Consider the following 16,372-nt stretch of genomic DNA (forward strand, 5'->3'; position numbering starts at 1 on the left):
GCAAGCCTCAAACAATAGAGCCACAAATTGAATAGTACCTAAAATTTGCAGACCACTTATAGAGCAGAGCTGTGCTAAATGCTTGACTTGCATGATCCTTGAAATCCACACAACACAACAGCTATTTTAAGATGGTAACTACTACTACCCCTGTTTTATAGTTGAGGAAAACAAGGCTTGGTCATCCAGCTAGTAAGTGGCAGAGCCTGAATTTGAACCCAGCAGGGAGACTGATTCCTGAGTTGAAAAATCCCAACTGCTCTCTTCTGACCGCTTCTAATTAGATCTGAGCCTCACGTCTCTGAGATCATAGCAGCAGCTCTGGTGAGAGCATCAACCACAAAAATATTAGAATTTGAGAACCAAAGGGAGCCTGAGGAAATGCCTAATGTGAATTTCTCCTCTTACAAAGAAGAAACCGAGGCCCCAGTGGGGAAAAGTGACCTGGCCAGGATAGGATCCCTGACCACTAGCCTCCCCAGCCAGGGCTCCCTCCAGGTTTCCAAGCTGCCTCCCATAGAAGGGTCTTCTGCTGATTAGCATTCCACTGTGTAAGGCAGTGAGATGAGTCTGCTCCGGGGGCAAATGCCTGGGGGAACATAGGCAACTGGACCCCTGGACAACTCACGCCAGTGTCACAGGCTTTGTGCAGGAAGGGCTGAGTGCTCAGTGCTTTGGTAGCTTGTCTTGGGAGTCCACCCATTGGCCCCAAACCTGCTATGAGTCTCAAACAAACATTGTTGTGAGGATTAAATGAGAGTTGTTGATAAAACACCTAGCATTATGGCAAGCACATAGTAGGGGCGCACTGAATGCTAGTACCCCCTCTTCTCTTTCTTTGAATCTGAGACAGAAGCAAAGACCTTTGTACTTTGGGAATCCTGCAGGAATTCATCCAGGGTAAATTCTTGGATGTTTGGGGCAGGAGAAGGAAATGGTAGACAGCAATGCCTGAGCTCTTACTCTTTCCCCAGCCCTATGCAAACAGCTCCGTATTCATCATTCATTCAATTCTCACATCCTTACAACAACTTCCTCTGGGTCCCTGGTGGCTGCAGCCAACACAGAATATGAAGCAGAGTCCCCCTTTCCTTGACTTCCTACATAACCAGTTTCCTTCCAGGAAGTAGCATACGAATTTTATGGATGAAAACCTGAGGCTTAGGGAGGTGGGGGAACTTGCCTAAGGTTCCAGAGGCAGGGAATGATGGAGCTGGGATTCATACCCAGACTCAACTTGACTCAAGGCCTGAGATCTTTCTGTGACACCCAGCTGCCAGGAGAGCCACAGGCATGCAAAATATTTAAAAACAAGCCCCTGGCTTTCCTGTCCCCACAGTCCCCTGGCCTCTGAGACCGCATGGTGGCCAGACAGGTGATGAGGGAGAAGACCTAGATTTGGTGCTGAAAATTGTCTCCAGTCAAACAGCATCCCAGGATCTGCAAGAGGTGAGGCTTGGAATGTCAAGGCCTTGGGCTGAGCTTTGCAGACCTGTTCTGGTCAGGACTGGTAAAAGGGCAACCACTCCTTTCCTTGCCAGCAGGACGTGTAACTCAGCTAGACAAATGGGTCAAAGCCTCTTCCTATGTTCTAGGCTGTAAATGTCAACTCAGCTTCAGCACCTAAGACCTGCACCCAGAGATCTCTTTCCTTGGGGCTCAGCCAGCCTGATGCCTCTGGGATCTAGGCCAGAAGCTGGGACCCCTTCTTCCAGGGGGTTTCAAGGACAGCTTACTTGTGCAGATCTCTGTAGTTCTAACCAGGGTGAGACCAACCGCATTCTAAGAGGAGAAGGGGTCGCTTACCCCCATTGCACTTCTACTCACTATCGGGCATATAGGGTAGGAGCTATAACTCCCACCTGTATCCAGGATGGGGACTCTGATGGTAGAACTTGAATGTTTAAGTGTCAAAGCTACTTAAAATCTTACCACTCATAGTGACATTCGAACATTAAACAAAACAAAACCCATCATTTCCTGTTTCCTAACTGCTTCTAGTCTCTTTATTCCAGCAACTAACTTTCGAACTGCTGGTAAGGAGACCTGCATTGTCCTCCAGGGCCCAACACACTGGTTCCAACTTCATCTGGACCCATTTGAGGACTCTTCTCACAGGTGGTGAGATCAGCCATGTCTCGGCTGGGGACAGGTGGTGATGGAACAGCGTCCAGGCAGAAAAGACTCCAGGATATTATGCTTTTTAATCCTTGATGTAAGCTCAGCTCCCAGCCAGCCCTTCAGGGTTGCTCCTCCTGACTCCCGGAGCCACCAGGACATGAGGCCTGGGAGTTTTACCCCTGGCAGTAGCTGATTCCTTTTGGCTTGCAGAGGTTTCGGGGGTGCAGACAGAGCACTCTTCCTGATGAAGGGACTCGCAGGTCTGTACCTGGCATAGCCGCCTGGGAGGAGTGTGGGAGTGTGGGAGCACCCTCACTGAGTGCTCAAACGCCAGCTGTCACACACACTTCCACCAGAGAATCCGGTCACCCCCACCTGTGAACGTGCCTCTTCCTTCGGCTCCCAGAGATTTCCCCAGGAGGAGAGTCCCGGCGCCTGGTGCCCCAGAGGGGTCCAGTCGCCGATGGGGCAAACGTCCACTCTGGCTCCCTCCTCTGGTGTTCACACCAACCCTCCCACCGGTTTCTCTCTCCTTTGGATACAATCACCTGTCCGGGCTCCTCGTGGAGAGGGAAGTCCGGACTAAGGGAGGCAGGTGGCACACCCCACCTCGGCGCCCAGCGCCCCCAAACCCAGACAGGGGAACAAAAGGAAGAAGGAGGTCGCTTACCTTTCGAGGGTCGCCTTTGTTTGGTTTGCAGAGATGAGAAGGTGCCCATGACGGCCCCCATGGCAGCGAAGACTTGTGTGAGAGTTGGGACCCCGAGCCCTGCCCCTCCCCTTCCCTGGAAAGAAATCCCCGTGGTTTGTCTACTCTGAATTGGAGGAGAGAAAAGCGACCGGCAGCTCGCCTGCAGCTTGGTATTCAGCGAGCGTGGAGCCGAGGCTAGGAGGTTTCTGGATTCCTTCTTCAGCCCGGCACATGCAGGGACTCAGGGCTAGCTGCTCCCCGCGAGCCTTCGGAACCGCTTCTCCGCGCGAGGACCCGGCCCGGCCGGTTCCCTCGCCCAGGGCCGAGGACGGTGCCCTGAAGCCTGCCTGGCACTGGACACAGGGCCAGCGCGCCCGCCCGGCCAAGGCTGCCGAGCCAGCGCCGCGTGCGGTGCGGGAGCCGCGGTCCGCCCGCCCCTCCTGCCGCACGCTCGGCTCCCCTCCCGGCGCTCGGGCTGGGTCTCGGAGGGCCGAGTACCAATCATGAATGAACAGAGCCCGGACCGCGCGGCGCGGAGCCACAGCGCGCCCGCCCGCTGCCTGCTGCCTGCCGCCAGCGCTCGGGGCGAGAGTCGGAGGAGGGGCGGGGCGGGGGCGACGGCTGCACGGTGGGGGCGGGGGACGCCCGGCCCTGCGCCCTCACCCTCGCGCACCCTCATCTGCCCGGGATATGCGCGGGACCCCCAGGAGCATGCGACCCTAAGAGACAGACTCGGGGCCAGGTACCTGGCTGATGGGTGCGGTTCAGGGGGCAGTAGATTGAGTGGCCCCAGGGAGACTCTGTGTGTGTGTGTGTGTGTGTGTGTGTGTGTGTGTGTGTGTGTGTGTTTGTGTGTGTGTGATGTGCGCGCGTGCGTGTGTGTGTGTCCCTGTGTGTGGCGCATTGTGATTTCATTCGACTTCAAGGGAAATCTTATTTAACCCACTGCCTGAACTCATGGGGAGGGGGAAAGTCGGCCCCACCCAGAAAGGGGTGAAAAACACATCCAAATGGATGGTCACGGCAAGAAGGTGCCGTCGTGCTCCGCGGGTCCTTGAGGGTTCTGCAGAATTCTCCCATGGCAGGGCTCACCTTCTACTGACAGGAAGTTGGGGAGGAGAAAGGAGCCCTCAGCCCCTCTGAGCCTTTACACTCCCATTTTTCTTTTTCTGTTTTTTGAGGTGGAATCTCACTCTGTTGCCCAGGCTGGAGTGCAATGGCGCTATCTCTGCTCACTGCAACCTCTGCCTCCCAGATTTAAGCGATTCTCCTGCCTCAGCCTCTGGAGTAGCTGGGATTACAGGCGCCCCCCACCAGGCCCAGTTAAATTTTTTTGTATTTTTTAGTATAGATGGGGTTTCACCATACTGGCCAGGCTGGGCTTCAACTCCTGACCTCAGGTGATCCACCTGTCTCAGCCTCCCAAAGTGCTGGGATTACAGGCGAGAGCCACTGCACGCGGCGGGCTCTCTCCTTTTTCTGTTTCTTTCCTCCTTGGTTCTCCCTCTTCTCCCTTTCCAGCTCAAAAATTTATTAGCCATCAGCTCCTGGCACGGGTTGTTAGAGCTTGAAGGGGCAATTATTAGATTCAGGAAGCCATTTCCCTTCTGTGAGTGGCTTCTCACCCAAAGGGCAAAGTTTGCATCCCTGCCTGTGAACTCAAAGCCTTGTGGTGTTGAAATGCAAGATTTGCTCCCGGGAAGGTGGAGGAAGAGCTTCCTCCCCCAAGTCTGAGCTGCTTGGGTTCCCACTGAGACCCACTGTGACACTAAGAATCCTTTACTCAAGCTGGCCCCCACACTCCCACCTGGTGATTTTCTCTCTGCCACACAGATACACACCATGTTAGCAGTTCACAGAATGCCCGGACATATGGCCTCGTAAACAAGCATGCATGCCCATAAAGTCCCACAAACATGCGGGCACAGCTCCTTAAGTCCGCACAGACATTGCTATTGTACACACAGACGGACCCAAGGCTCATAATACACCTACAGTTGCCGCCCACAAAGACGGAGAGACACACAAACACACAGGCACGCAGACGCACACACAGTGCAAAACTGCATCACAGTCACCGCATTCACACAGGCTGAACGCTACACAGGCACAGAGTTGAATCCCCAGAATACAGGCTCCTTGAGAGCTGCTTCCCCTAATGCCAGCCCATGAGCTATCCCCTCAGGGCCACAGGTGTCCTGTGACTAGTTTTCTTCACCTATGCAGCATTTATTGCTTTTCTGCAATTCCAGCATGTGTCCTGTTTTGTGCAACAGGGCAGGTGCACTTACGAACATACCTCCTTTCCTTTGCATTGCCGACTGCTGTGCAACCACATTGTCCACGTGATGCCCACCAAAGCCTTGTGAATTAAGCAGGTGCCTGACCATCACCGCAGAGAGAAATTGAGGCTTACCTAGTGTTAGAAATTTGCCTGAAGTTGCCCAACCGGGATGTGGGATTAGAAGTTGGGTTCCAGGCCTCTGTGGTGGTCTCCTGGGGAATCCCCTGCTCACAGATGAGGGCGCTGCGCCAGAAAGACCTGCTGGGGGTCCCACCAGATTCACAGCCTCTGCTCTCCTAACTGCCAGCTCAGGGCTTGTCCAGGCCAGGGAAGCCTTGAATCCTGGAAGACGGGGCAGGGGCTGGTCCCTGCTTCTCTCCTGCCTTCTCTGTTGGGGAAGAGGGCGTGTAGGGCTGAACCTTGGGGTCACTAGAGGACCAAGTAGGATGTCCAGGATTCAGGGAACAGAGGAGAGCCCTTGCTGAGGAGAAGGTGAAGCCACCCTGCGTGTCTTTGCCAACTTCTCCGGGACACCACCGTGGGAGCACCAAGCTACCTCCCCCTCGGGGCTCTGCTAATTTTCATGGTACCCGAATGACCATAAGGACAGCACTTGAGAGGTCACAAAAGTCTAGAATGTCATCCTCTCATTTCTGCTTCCCCACAACTCACTGAAGAAGCAGAGGACAGATGACTTGCTCCATGTTGCAGATCAGAAATAGCAAAGTGCTTCTGGACGTGTTTGCCATTGGCTGCCTCTGAACAGTAGGTGTAAAGTGAAGTCACCAAAATAAAATCCAAACCATTGAACATGAATTATGAGGTCTTTTTTGTGGCCTGTGGCTTCTTCTACAAATCCTCCCTGACCCCGGTGCTCCCTCTGTGGCTCAGCCTACCAGACCCCTCACTATTTCTCAGATGTGTGTTGTGGTTCTGCTTCAGGGCCTTTGCACGTGCTGTTCCCTCTGCCTGGAAAGTTCCTCACCTCTTTCTCCTTCTGGCCACCTGCTGCTTACCCTGGAATATCTACTGCAGATGCCATCTCCTCCAGGTATCCCTCCCTGGCCCCGAGTCAGTGCCCCGCTTGCGGTTTCCAAAGCACTCAGGGCTCCTTGTCTTATCAGAGGACTCCTTGCTTTGTTTCTCATTGTTCCATTCCTTGCCTGTCTCTCCCTCTGGACTGCTTTAACTGATTTACACACTGATTTAACTCTCTACTTTCTGCTTACTCTCTGGTTTCTGACAGGGGTGCAGTCAATCTATGCTGAATAAATGAATGACTGAGTTGATTTTCTTTGCTCAGTGACCCAGTTAGTAAGTAAAAACTGATGATTACCAGATCATCCTTGCCCCTTAAAGGAAGACACATGCTCTGCCAAGTGAAGATTCATTCATTCACTTATTCATTCAACAAATATTAATTCATTCATGTATCTACCATGTACCAGATATTTACATGCATAATAGCTCATTTATTCCTGCAGATGTCTTGTGACATAGGTATTATTTGCAGATAAATACACACACGTGCACACGTGCCCACTGTGCAATGCAGCCGACATCACCCCTGAGATGCTCACAAAGAATGCGTCTAAGTAGGAGAACACAGGTAAATGTGAGGGGCAAGAGAGAAAGATGATGATAACAAGCCCTCTCTCTGCCTCCTGGGAACTTGCAACAGAGAGCAGAGAACTGCATGGGGAGAGAGGGAGTGACAGGAGTGCTGAGGAAGCCTCCCATCAGTCACCCTGACTGCAGGAGCCATTTGTCCTGTTGTCCCTGCCATGATGTACTCACTATGGCAACCTTGCCAGCCCCATCCAACCTGAGCTTCAGTGGCTGTGGCTCCCTTTACTCTGGAAGGTGAGTTAGCTCATGCACTGTCTCCAGCTCTGACCCCTCCCTCATGAACCCTGGTGTAGACTGAATGTTTGTGTCCCTCCAAAATCCCTATGTTGAAGCTCTAAGCCCCGGTGTGGCTGTATTTGGAGAAGGGGCCTCTAAGGAGCTAATGAAGGTTAAAAGAGGTCATAAGGGTGGGGCCCTGATCTGATAGAGTTAGTGTCCTTACAAGGAGAGATGCCAAAGACCCCTCATGCACAAAGATGTCACATGAGCATACAGGGAAAAGGCAGATGCAACCCAAGATGAGAGGCCTCACCAGACGCCAACCCTGCTGGCACCTCGATCTTGGACTTCCAGTTTTCAGAACCGTAAGAAAATAGATTTCTGTTGTATAAGCCACCTAGACTGTGGTATTTTTTGAAGGCATTCCAAGCCAACTGATACACAACCCCAGTGTCAATCCATGAGCTCAGAAGGTTCTGGATGCAAGGCCTTCCTTCTGCCATGAGCCTCCATATAGGACTCCTTAGGGCACCCCTCTAAGACTGTTCAGGGAGGAAGGAGTGAGGTTGTCAGACCTGCAGAAATCCTGTTAAAACATGCATGTGCTTGTCTGAGTTTATGTAACACACAAGCCCTGTTCTTTCCCTCCCTTACTGTCTCCTTTCTTCCTCTCTGTATCTCTTTCTTTCTTAATTTATTTCTTCCTCCCTGCTCCTTTTCTTCTTCCCTACTCAGTGCTCCCTCAGCCATGTTTCTTCTCATCCTTATGGACAATAGTAGTCCTTCCAGGCACAGAGGTAACATAGCATCAGATTGAGAGCACGAATTTGGGAGGCTGCTAGAACTGGGTTCAAACACTGAGCTTGCCCCTTTACTCTGAAACTGTGGACATGATGAGTACGATCTGTGAACCCTGCTTTCAGCTTCTTGTGGATTACATTCATAATTCCTTTAGTAACTGGTTGTGTTGCTGTGAGGGATTGGTGACATGATGTTTGTAAGGCTCTTAGCAGGTGCCTGGCACAGAGTGGCCCATTATTGAAGGTGGACTGCCCTATTCCTGTTGCTATGGGCCAGACATCCTGCTGGGCTAAAGGGGTATAAAAATGAGTAAGCCACAGCCTTTCCCTCGGCTTCCATCTTTGCTCTTCATCTGTTTGATAGGAAATCTATTCTCAGGGTCCCCATCTGGTATTAAAAGACTCAGATTAGTTAAGGAAGGGAATGCAGTTGGCACCTGATTATGTGCAATTCAGCACTACGCTTGCTGCTGTCTTGTACCATTTCCCAAATGTTCTGCATGCATAAGTCTGGCCTCAAATAGACTGGGAGCTTTTAGAAAGCAAAGGCCGAGTCTCCTGCTTTGCATTCCCCCCCTCCACCGCCCCCATCCACCACCACTCAGCCTGGCCCAGAACATCCTAAGTGTTCTACAAATACTCAAACTGAGATCCTTCAGGGCAGGGGAAAGGGTGTCATCATTAACCCCTGAGTTCATATGAACCCAATCCCATGTCCCCTGGTATGTAACCCTGGCCCTTAGCCTCCCCACCTGTGGAACATGAACCCAATCATGTCATGGGGTTGTGAGAATGGGGTGAGATAAAGTAAAGGGAAAGCACTTGTCTCTCTGTAAAGCACTCTGCAAAGGTCCTTTATTGTTATTTGCTTTGGGGTTCATTGGATCATTCATTCATTCATTCAATGAATATTTATTAAGCACCATCTACCTGCCAGGCACTATTCTAAATATATGGATCAATAACGAGCAAGAAGAGGCAAGAGTACCTGCTCTCAGGAAACTGGAGGTCTAGAGCTAAAGAAAATCAAATCATCTCCTCATCACAAATTGCATTCAGGCTGGGAAGGAAAGAGTGGGGCAGTAAGCTCAGGGTAGCAGGTGCTTGGAGAAGCCAGGTATCACCTTGTGTGAACAGTGAAGTGATGACATAGGACACATACGTCTTCAGAGGGCAGGGAAGTAGATACGACTTTCAGGTCAAGGAGATGAGGCTTAAAGTCCTGGGTTTGTTTTGTGACCTTGGGCAAATTATTTCACCTTTGAGCCCCTCAATTTCGTCATGTTTGCAAGGAGAACAATCTCAGCAATATCAATGGAGGTTGCAGGGTGAGGTTGAAAGTTACCGTGGTTACAAAAGTGCCTGACACAGGGTCTCCCTGGCTGGAACACAGTCCTGATTCAGAAAACACAAACTCCATGCTTCACTTTCCCCTTCAAGTCCCCTTTGCTTGGACCTTCTCCCCTACCTCCCCAGGAGGAAGAAAAGACCTTTGAATAGGACTTGGGTTTGGGAAGCAGCTCTCCCGGGCTGCATTCTTATGCATCAAGCATGGCCTCATCTGTCGAGGTTGATCATGTTCTGGAGGGAGCAGGACTGACGTGGACTGCAGGGGAAGCCGGGGAAGCCAGGGCACAGGCTCTGCCCTTCATGTCCTGATGGCTGCGCTGCTCAAGGATTCCCCCTTCACGCTTCTGCACTGCCACAGTCTCCACCAGAGCTGAGATGAGTTCAGAGAGAGTGCAGCCACCCACGCAGCTGGGACACTGGCGGTAAAGCCCTCCAACTTACCCAGATCCTGCTAGGAGTGTGTGTGTGGCGGGGCGGGGGCAGGGGTAGTCAGGGAGAGCGAGAAGGATATTCCTGGAGACCAGGGAAGTCATGGGTGCCAGCACTATGCTTGGCGCAAGGCAGATACTTCATGAATATTGATCAAATGGCTGTCTGGGGGTGGACGGAAGGGTGGATAGAAAGGGGACGGGTGGCTAGATGGATGGATTCAAATATGTTCTAACAAACTGTAAGTATCTGATAAAACCTGCGAATCTTTTCCCCCAGAGTTACCATGCAGCATGAACACATGCTCACGCTTGGTGTAGAATTCCAGACCCTCCCCCGTGAAACACAGCCTTGGACACTTGGTGAAGAAACTTTGTCCTAAGGAGGAAAGGTTATGGTAAGGGATTTTATCCATTCATCCCTTAGCTGTGTGCCTTTAACTTCTCTGATCCTCAGTTTCAACATCTATAAAATAGGTACAATAATCACGCCTATGTCTTAGGGCTGCTGTGAGGATTAAATGACTAGAAGCATTTAAGTGCTTTAGTGTGGTACCTGGGAGATTGCAAGGCTCATGAGAAAGGCAGGTCATTAACATATCCACTAATCTGCATTCATTCATTCAATCATTCATTCACTCATTCATTCATTCACTCACAACTTTGTGAGGGCATCGAGTGAGTGCCTCTCGTTCATCTCACCTGAGCAGGGCTCTGGGGCTCTCTGCAGAGCTTGATTCTCACTGCATTAGGGAACTCACAGTCTCAGGGCGCTTAGGTAAACAAGTCACTATAACATCCCAGACTTCACCAAGATCCCTCTCTAGTTCTGCTGCCGAGAGTCAAAGGCACCGAAGTCCTAGAGACTCGGCAAGGTCAGGGGTCTAGATCAGCCTAGGAGGGTGAGGGTCAGGGTGGAGAAATCAAGGGTGGAGCTGGGTAGAAAGGGATGGGAGCTGGAGGGAGTGGAAGTGAGGCTTGAGTAGAGCAGAGCTGAGGTGGGGTGAGAGTGGCCCTGGGCAACTGCATTTCCAGGCCACCGTGGTGAGGTTGAGGGTGGACAGGTGAGACTGAAATGATGGGGGCAGCGGAGACAGATGTTGTAGTTAGAATTCCTTGTCTTTCTAAAGTGTGTGCAAAACATGGATCCATAATCTCCTTGGGTAAATGTCCAGGAGTCAACGGTGTTTCCTCCCCTGCTTTAGTCTCCCGAGGTGATAGAGTAATTGCATTAGCAGTGGCGGCCTCTGTTTATGGAGTTCTTACTGTGTGCCATCACATGCCTGATCTCACTTAATCATTTCAATAGCCCCATAAGGAAAGACTCTCATTATCTCCTGTCTTATATATGAGGTAGCTAAGGCACAGAGAGGTTAAGCAACCTGCCTGAAGTCGCACAGTGAATAGATGGAAGAGCTGGCCTTGAACTCAGATGGTCTGACTCCAGAGCTCACACTCTTCGTGTAGCTGCAAGTTCTCCTGCTGCTCTTGCCACTGACCTCTAGCCCTGTTTCTCTAGGGAGGCAGCAGTTCACTGGGGATTCACAGATAGGAGAGACGGGTGCATAGGGTAGACACAAGGGTCCCCAGCCCTCTGAGTGGTGGATGATGCTCCCACCCATTCTCTCAGTGCCTGGGGGCTGCAGTTGTGATTACCAGCCTGCCAGGGTGCACACAGGGTCTTTCCCTCTTCAGCTCCTGCAGCCTGAAGACCCTGAGGAAGTTAGCAGGGAGGGGAGGAGGGAACAGTAACCCTGTTGCTGCCTGATGATTAGTAATCATGCCAGTGATGAGCCAATGAGCATACCCCTGACCCTGCATGGCCCGCTGAACATGTCAGAGCTGACTCTGGGCTCCCAGGCTCTCCACTCCTGGCATTGCTGCTACTGCAATTGGAGCCTGAAGAGGGAAGAAACCCAGGAGGAGGGAAGGAGGAAGGAATGGGGGAGAAAAGAGTCTCAGTTGCCCTCGTGCTGAGGACACACTCTGGGACAGGGCCCGCAAAAATGAGGCAACATACAACTGAGATATTAACGGATGTTCCTTCTGTTACTTCCTGTGACCACACACCCTGCTGCACATTTGAGCTGTGGCATTCACTACCTGTGGAAGAGGTGGCACGGAAACAACGGTCACATCTTGGATTTTGAGACGAAACGCCTGGAAGAATATATGACCGGCTGGAGGGCAGGAGCAAGAGGGGTTTGCCCTTGTCCTCCACTTCAGGCAGAGTTTGAGGGTTGGTGGCCTGTTCAGCACTGAAACCACAGACTTGAGTGGAATGTGGGAGCTGAGAGCAGACCCTGGGAGAGTGAACACAGCCAAGGGTCCCCCTCTAAGGCCTGCTACCTCTGTGTGTAGCAGGAGCATAGCACAATCACTGACCTGGATGTCTTTTTCAGGCAGGGGTTCCTGACCTACCTCTCCTGGGCAAGTCTGGTAAGGAGAAGGGGAATCTTCCCCTGCACCCAACAGTGGTGGGGTCCAGAAAACCCTCCTAGATCCTGGGAAGCTCCAGCTTCCACCTGAATGGCACAGTGACCACAGAGTGCACAGGAACCAGAACCTCTCGGGCTGCCTTTCTGGAGGCAAGGCACCTTTCTGATAGGGCTGCCCCCCGAGGTAGAGCCCACTTCATACTCCATGCTCCACAAGCCCATCCCAAAACGTTCAGGCAACACTGGGGATGGGGCATCCTGAACCGACTGAGGGTTCTCTGCCACTAAGAGGAATGGGAACTTGGAATAGAAATTAAGTTCAGTGATTGAAGCAATAAGCAAAGTAACTTTCTGACACGTCAGAGTGATTTATCTAAAATTCTTAGCTATTCGTAAAATGAGCCTCACAATGCCACTATGGCAGGTACTTCTCTTTTCTCCATTTTATACATTAGCAAACTGAAATTCAGAGGCATGGTGTAATTCTCCGGAGACACAAAGCTTGAGTGATCTGTAGAGTCTGAGTTTGAACCTGATCTCTCTGCCTTCAAAGCCAATGCTATTATCCACTAAGGAAGGAAAGTAGACTGGAGCAGGGACGGGAAGAGAAAGAACTGTGAGGAAACAGCGGTATTGGGAAGAAGAGGTGGGTGATGGGGAGCCCTCCTCTCATCCTCCCTCCCAGGATGAAGTTTGTCCTGAGTCAGAGAAGAGTGACTGTGAAGAGCCTTGGTCTTGGTTTAGAGAACAACGCAGGACATAGGCACATAGCATGGCACATAGATGGCCAGGTGGAGGGAGAAGGATGAAGCAGCAGTTCCAAGAGCTGTGACACTCATGTAGCAATTATTACCTGGGCCCTCAAGAGCACCACCTTTCCTCCCAAGAGTGCCCGCAGGAACCTCCACCTGAGAGGCCAGGCTGGCCCTCTTCCTCCCTCACTCTACATGGAAGATCCCTTCCCAGGCTGCCACAAGACACTACCTTGACTAGAGCTGCCCTTCAAGCTGAGTTCTGTTTCTGTTGCCCCTTCTTGCATTGGACTGGCCTGTATCAAGTGAAGGGGTTGGACACTCTAGCTGGTGCTGGGGGGAGCTAATTGACAGTCCAGGGCTCTCTTGCCCTAGGCTGGCATTTGCATGATCCATTAGTATTCGTGCCCACAGCTCAGGGCTGCTCTGGATGGAGGACACTATGCAGATGAGCATCGAGCAGGGTGTGCAAAGAGAAACTGATGTGGTTTGCTGGGAATCAAGGCTACTAAGGAGACTGAGGAAGGCTGCAGACCTGAGACTGGAGCTTCTTGCCTAGTTCCCACATTGCCAGTCCCTGGGGTATCTTGCTGTCTATGATGTATGGGCTCCCAACCAGTCCCTCCAACAATTTAGCCAGCATCCACCGGGCCCCTGCTCTGCCCCACCTGTCCTGCGATGGCACCAGGGAGGCAGTGAGAGATGAGGTGGGTGTGGTTCTGGACCTTAGAAAGCTCACAGTTCCGTGGAGAGAGTGGAGTATGCACTACTTGCAATCAACCAAGAGGCCACACCAGCTGAGAAGAGATATTTAATTAAACCTGGAGAAGGAAGAGTGGGGCATGGGGAGGGGTCCAGGCCAGGCTTCTCAAAAGAGGAGATGCTTGAGTGGGGTCCTGAAAGATGAATCAGAATTTTCTAGCCAAACACCACTCATAACACATGACTTCATTCAGTGTCCTCCTCTGTAACCAACCACCTGCAGAGGAGTCACAGTCTATTGCACTCTCATAAGGGTGCCCTGGTGAGCTAAGCAACAATGCTTCACTAACCCCATCTATGGGCTCACCAACGTGCAACTGGAGGGACTTTGGAGAAAGCAGGTCCAACCACCACGGGTGACTTAACTCGATAATGCCTATAATTCATGATTGAAAGGAGTGACTGAGTCACCCAGAGCAATGGGATCTTCCTAAAGATCTCCAGGGATGGAACCCTCCAACTTCTATATGCAACCAATTCCAACCTTCTACTCAGATCTAGGAAGTGCTTTCTAATATCTCATGAATTTCTGCTGAACTGAAGAGCATTGACTCTTACTACTCCAGGAAGAAGGGCATGGAATGCCTCATCTGAGAACCCATTGTGCAAGCTGCCAGAGCCACACAAAGCCCTGAGTGTCTTCAATTCAGCATCAGGGTGGGATGGGGGAGCTCACATTTGGTGGGGGATACAGATACACGTAGTAAACAAAACTTTCTACCACAGAAACCAAGTGGGCGGGACTGGTGGAGGGCTGAGGGATTTGACCTGCACACAGGCTCTGATTCTGACTGTGCACATCTGTGGCATCATAGAAAGGGGCCGGGAGAGGTGGCTTACGCCTGTAATACCAGCACTTTGAGAGGTCAAGGTGGGTGGATCATGAGGTCAGGGGATCAAGACCATCCTGGCTAACATGGTGAAACTCTGTCTCTTCTAAAAATACAAAAAAATAGCCAGGCGTGGTGGCAGGCGCCTGTAGCCCCAGTTACTCAGGAGGTGGAGGCAGGAGAATCACTTGAACCCGGGAGATGGATGTTATGCCTCTGCACTCCAGCCTGGGCAACAGAGCGAGACTCTCTCTCAAAAATAAAAAAAAGATATTTGGTCTCTGTCTCCCATTCCTAGCACAAAGCCCCTAAAACCCTTAGAGCTTCCCAAGTGATGAGGGTATAGGGGCATCTTTTGTTCCAATGAGGTGACTCTCGGTGAGCCCTTGATAGCTTCAGGATTGGGCTGGTCACCAAAAAGACCAAGCCTTAAGTGGAAGCTTGAGACTTTCAGCCCCACCGCCAACTTCTGGAGAGAAGGGGGAGGATGGAGATGGAGTCAGTCACCATTGGCCAATAGTTTCATCAATCATGCTTGTGTAATTGAACGTCCATAAAAACCCCTAAACACCAAGATTTGGAGAGCTTCCCTGGTGGTGAGCGCGTCCAAGTGCTGGGAGAAAGGCATGTCTACAGAGGGCGTGGAAACTCGATGCCTTCCTCCCCCAACCCCATACACTGCCTGATTCATTCGTTTCATTTGGCTATTTCTGAGTTGCATCCTTTAAAACAAACCAGTAAAAATAAGTAACATGTGTTCCTGAGTTCCATGAGCTTCTTTAGCAAATTATCAGACCTAAGGATGGGGTCTTAGGTCTTAGCTACCTCCCCCGGCCCCTTTCTATGAGACCACAGATGTGCACAGTCAGAATCAGATCCTGACTTGACTTATAGCTGATTGGTCAGAAGTCCTGGTGGTCTGAGACTGGCCACTGGTGTCTGAAGTGGGGGTAGTTTTGTGGGACGGGGCCTTTAACCTGCGGGGCCTGCGCTAACTCTGGATAGTTAGTGTCAGAACTGGATTGAATTGTTGGGTACCCAGAACTGGTGCCCGAGAAGTGAAGAAAAGTTGGCGTGAGCAGGAGAAGAGAACTCCTCAACATCATTCTGAAAACTCAGAAAGCGTCTCCCCAGAAAACAAGGGCTCCCCTAGAGTTATACTACTGGAAGTTAGAGGGTCTTTATATGCCATCTAGCTGGGCCCTATTTTCACAGACGGCCCAGGGAGGGGTGAAGTCTGCTTAGCAAAGCACAGAGAGCCAGTGACAGAGCTGGGACTGCAACTCAGGGCTCTGGAAAGGTTCCGGCATATTTAAAATTCCGTGAGTTTGCCGCAACTGCCAAGACCTCCCCTGTAGGTCTAGATGCACATTTACTCTTGGCTTCCTGTGAGGCATAAATGAACACAGGAAAAGGCCTCTGTCCAAAAATGTTCCTTTTTCCCCTTTACTGAATGCCCTCAAGATGATGTAATATCACATGAAGCTTAAACCACAAATATCTGGAGGAAGTTGGCACTGACCTGGAATTCAGACTAAAGTACAAATGACTGATATTAAGCTGTGAGCCAGATTTGCTAGGTAAGTGACAAGGAGGAAATAAGAGCACTGGAGATATGAATCCGGTTAGAGGGGTGGGAGATGTGGGCCAGGAAAGTAGCCTGAGGCCTTCAGTACATCACGGAAGCAAGGGTGAGGGCGGTCAGCTGAGTCAAGGATATGGCCTATCCAACTTTGGATGCTCCAGAGGCCTTTGAACAAAGTAGGTTCACCATGAATATAGATGATTTTGAATGCTTTCACTTTGCAGGGGAGGAGCATGAACAGAGAGGTTAAGCAACTCAGCCATGGTCACACAGCACTTCTCATGGCTTACTGAGTATCTTAATTTACATGCAGATATTGGCTGGAAAGTACTGGAGAGAACCTGTTGCCCCACCTTGAACCCTCTCAGTCTTATTCACTGGGGTGGAGTGGAGATGAGTGTGCTGGGAGACTGGTGAATGTCCTTGACCCTCAAACCCTGGAGTTGAGTTCATTTCCTTCTTGTAGCTGCCAGGCTCATTATC

General features: G+C 51.1%; 1 protein-coding gene across 3 annotated transcripts in view; it reads right to left on the minus strand.

Annotated features, from left to right (window-relative positions):
• Window positions 1-3,406, minus strand: part of KCNIP1 (potassium voltage-gated channel interacting protein 1) — a 233,040-nt gene extending 229,634 nt beyond the window's left edge. For 2 of the 3 annotated variants that reach the window (XM_008015278.3, XM_008015276.3), the window contains exon 1: window positions 2,792-3,406. In XM_008015278.3, coding sequence (XP_008013469.1) covers window positions 2,792-2,852 — 61 coding nt within the window. In that variant the 5' untranslated portion in view covers window positions 2,853-3,406. The remainder of the gene's footprint in view (window positions 1-2,791) is intronic. The other variant, XM_008015280.3, reaches the window with a different exon arrangement.
• Window positions 3,407-16,372: the final 12,966 nt, after the last annotated feature.

Source organism: Chlorocebus sabaeus, chromosome 23 (assembly GCF_047675955.1).
Source record: "Chlorocebus sabaeus isolate Y175 chromosome 23, mChlSab1.0.hap1, whole genome shotgun sequence".
Lineage (NCBI taxonomy): Eukaryota > Metazoa > Chordata > Mammalia > Primates > Cercopithecidae > Chlorocebus > Chlorocebus sabaeus.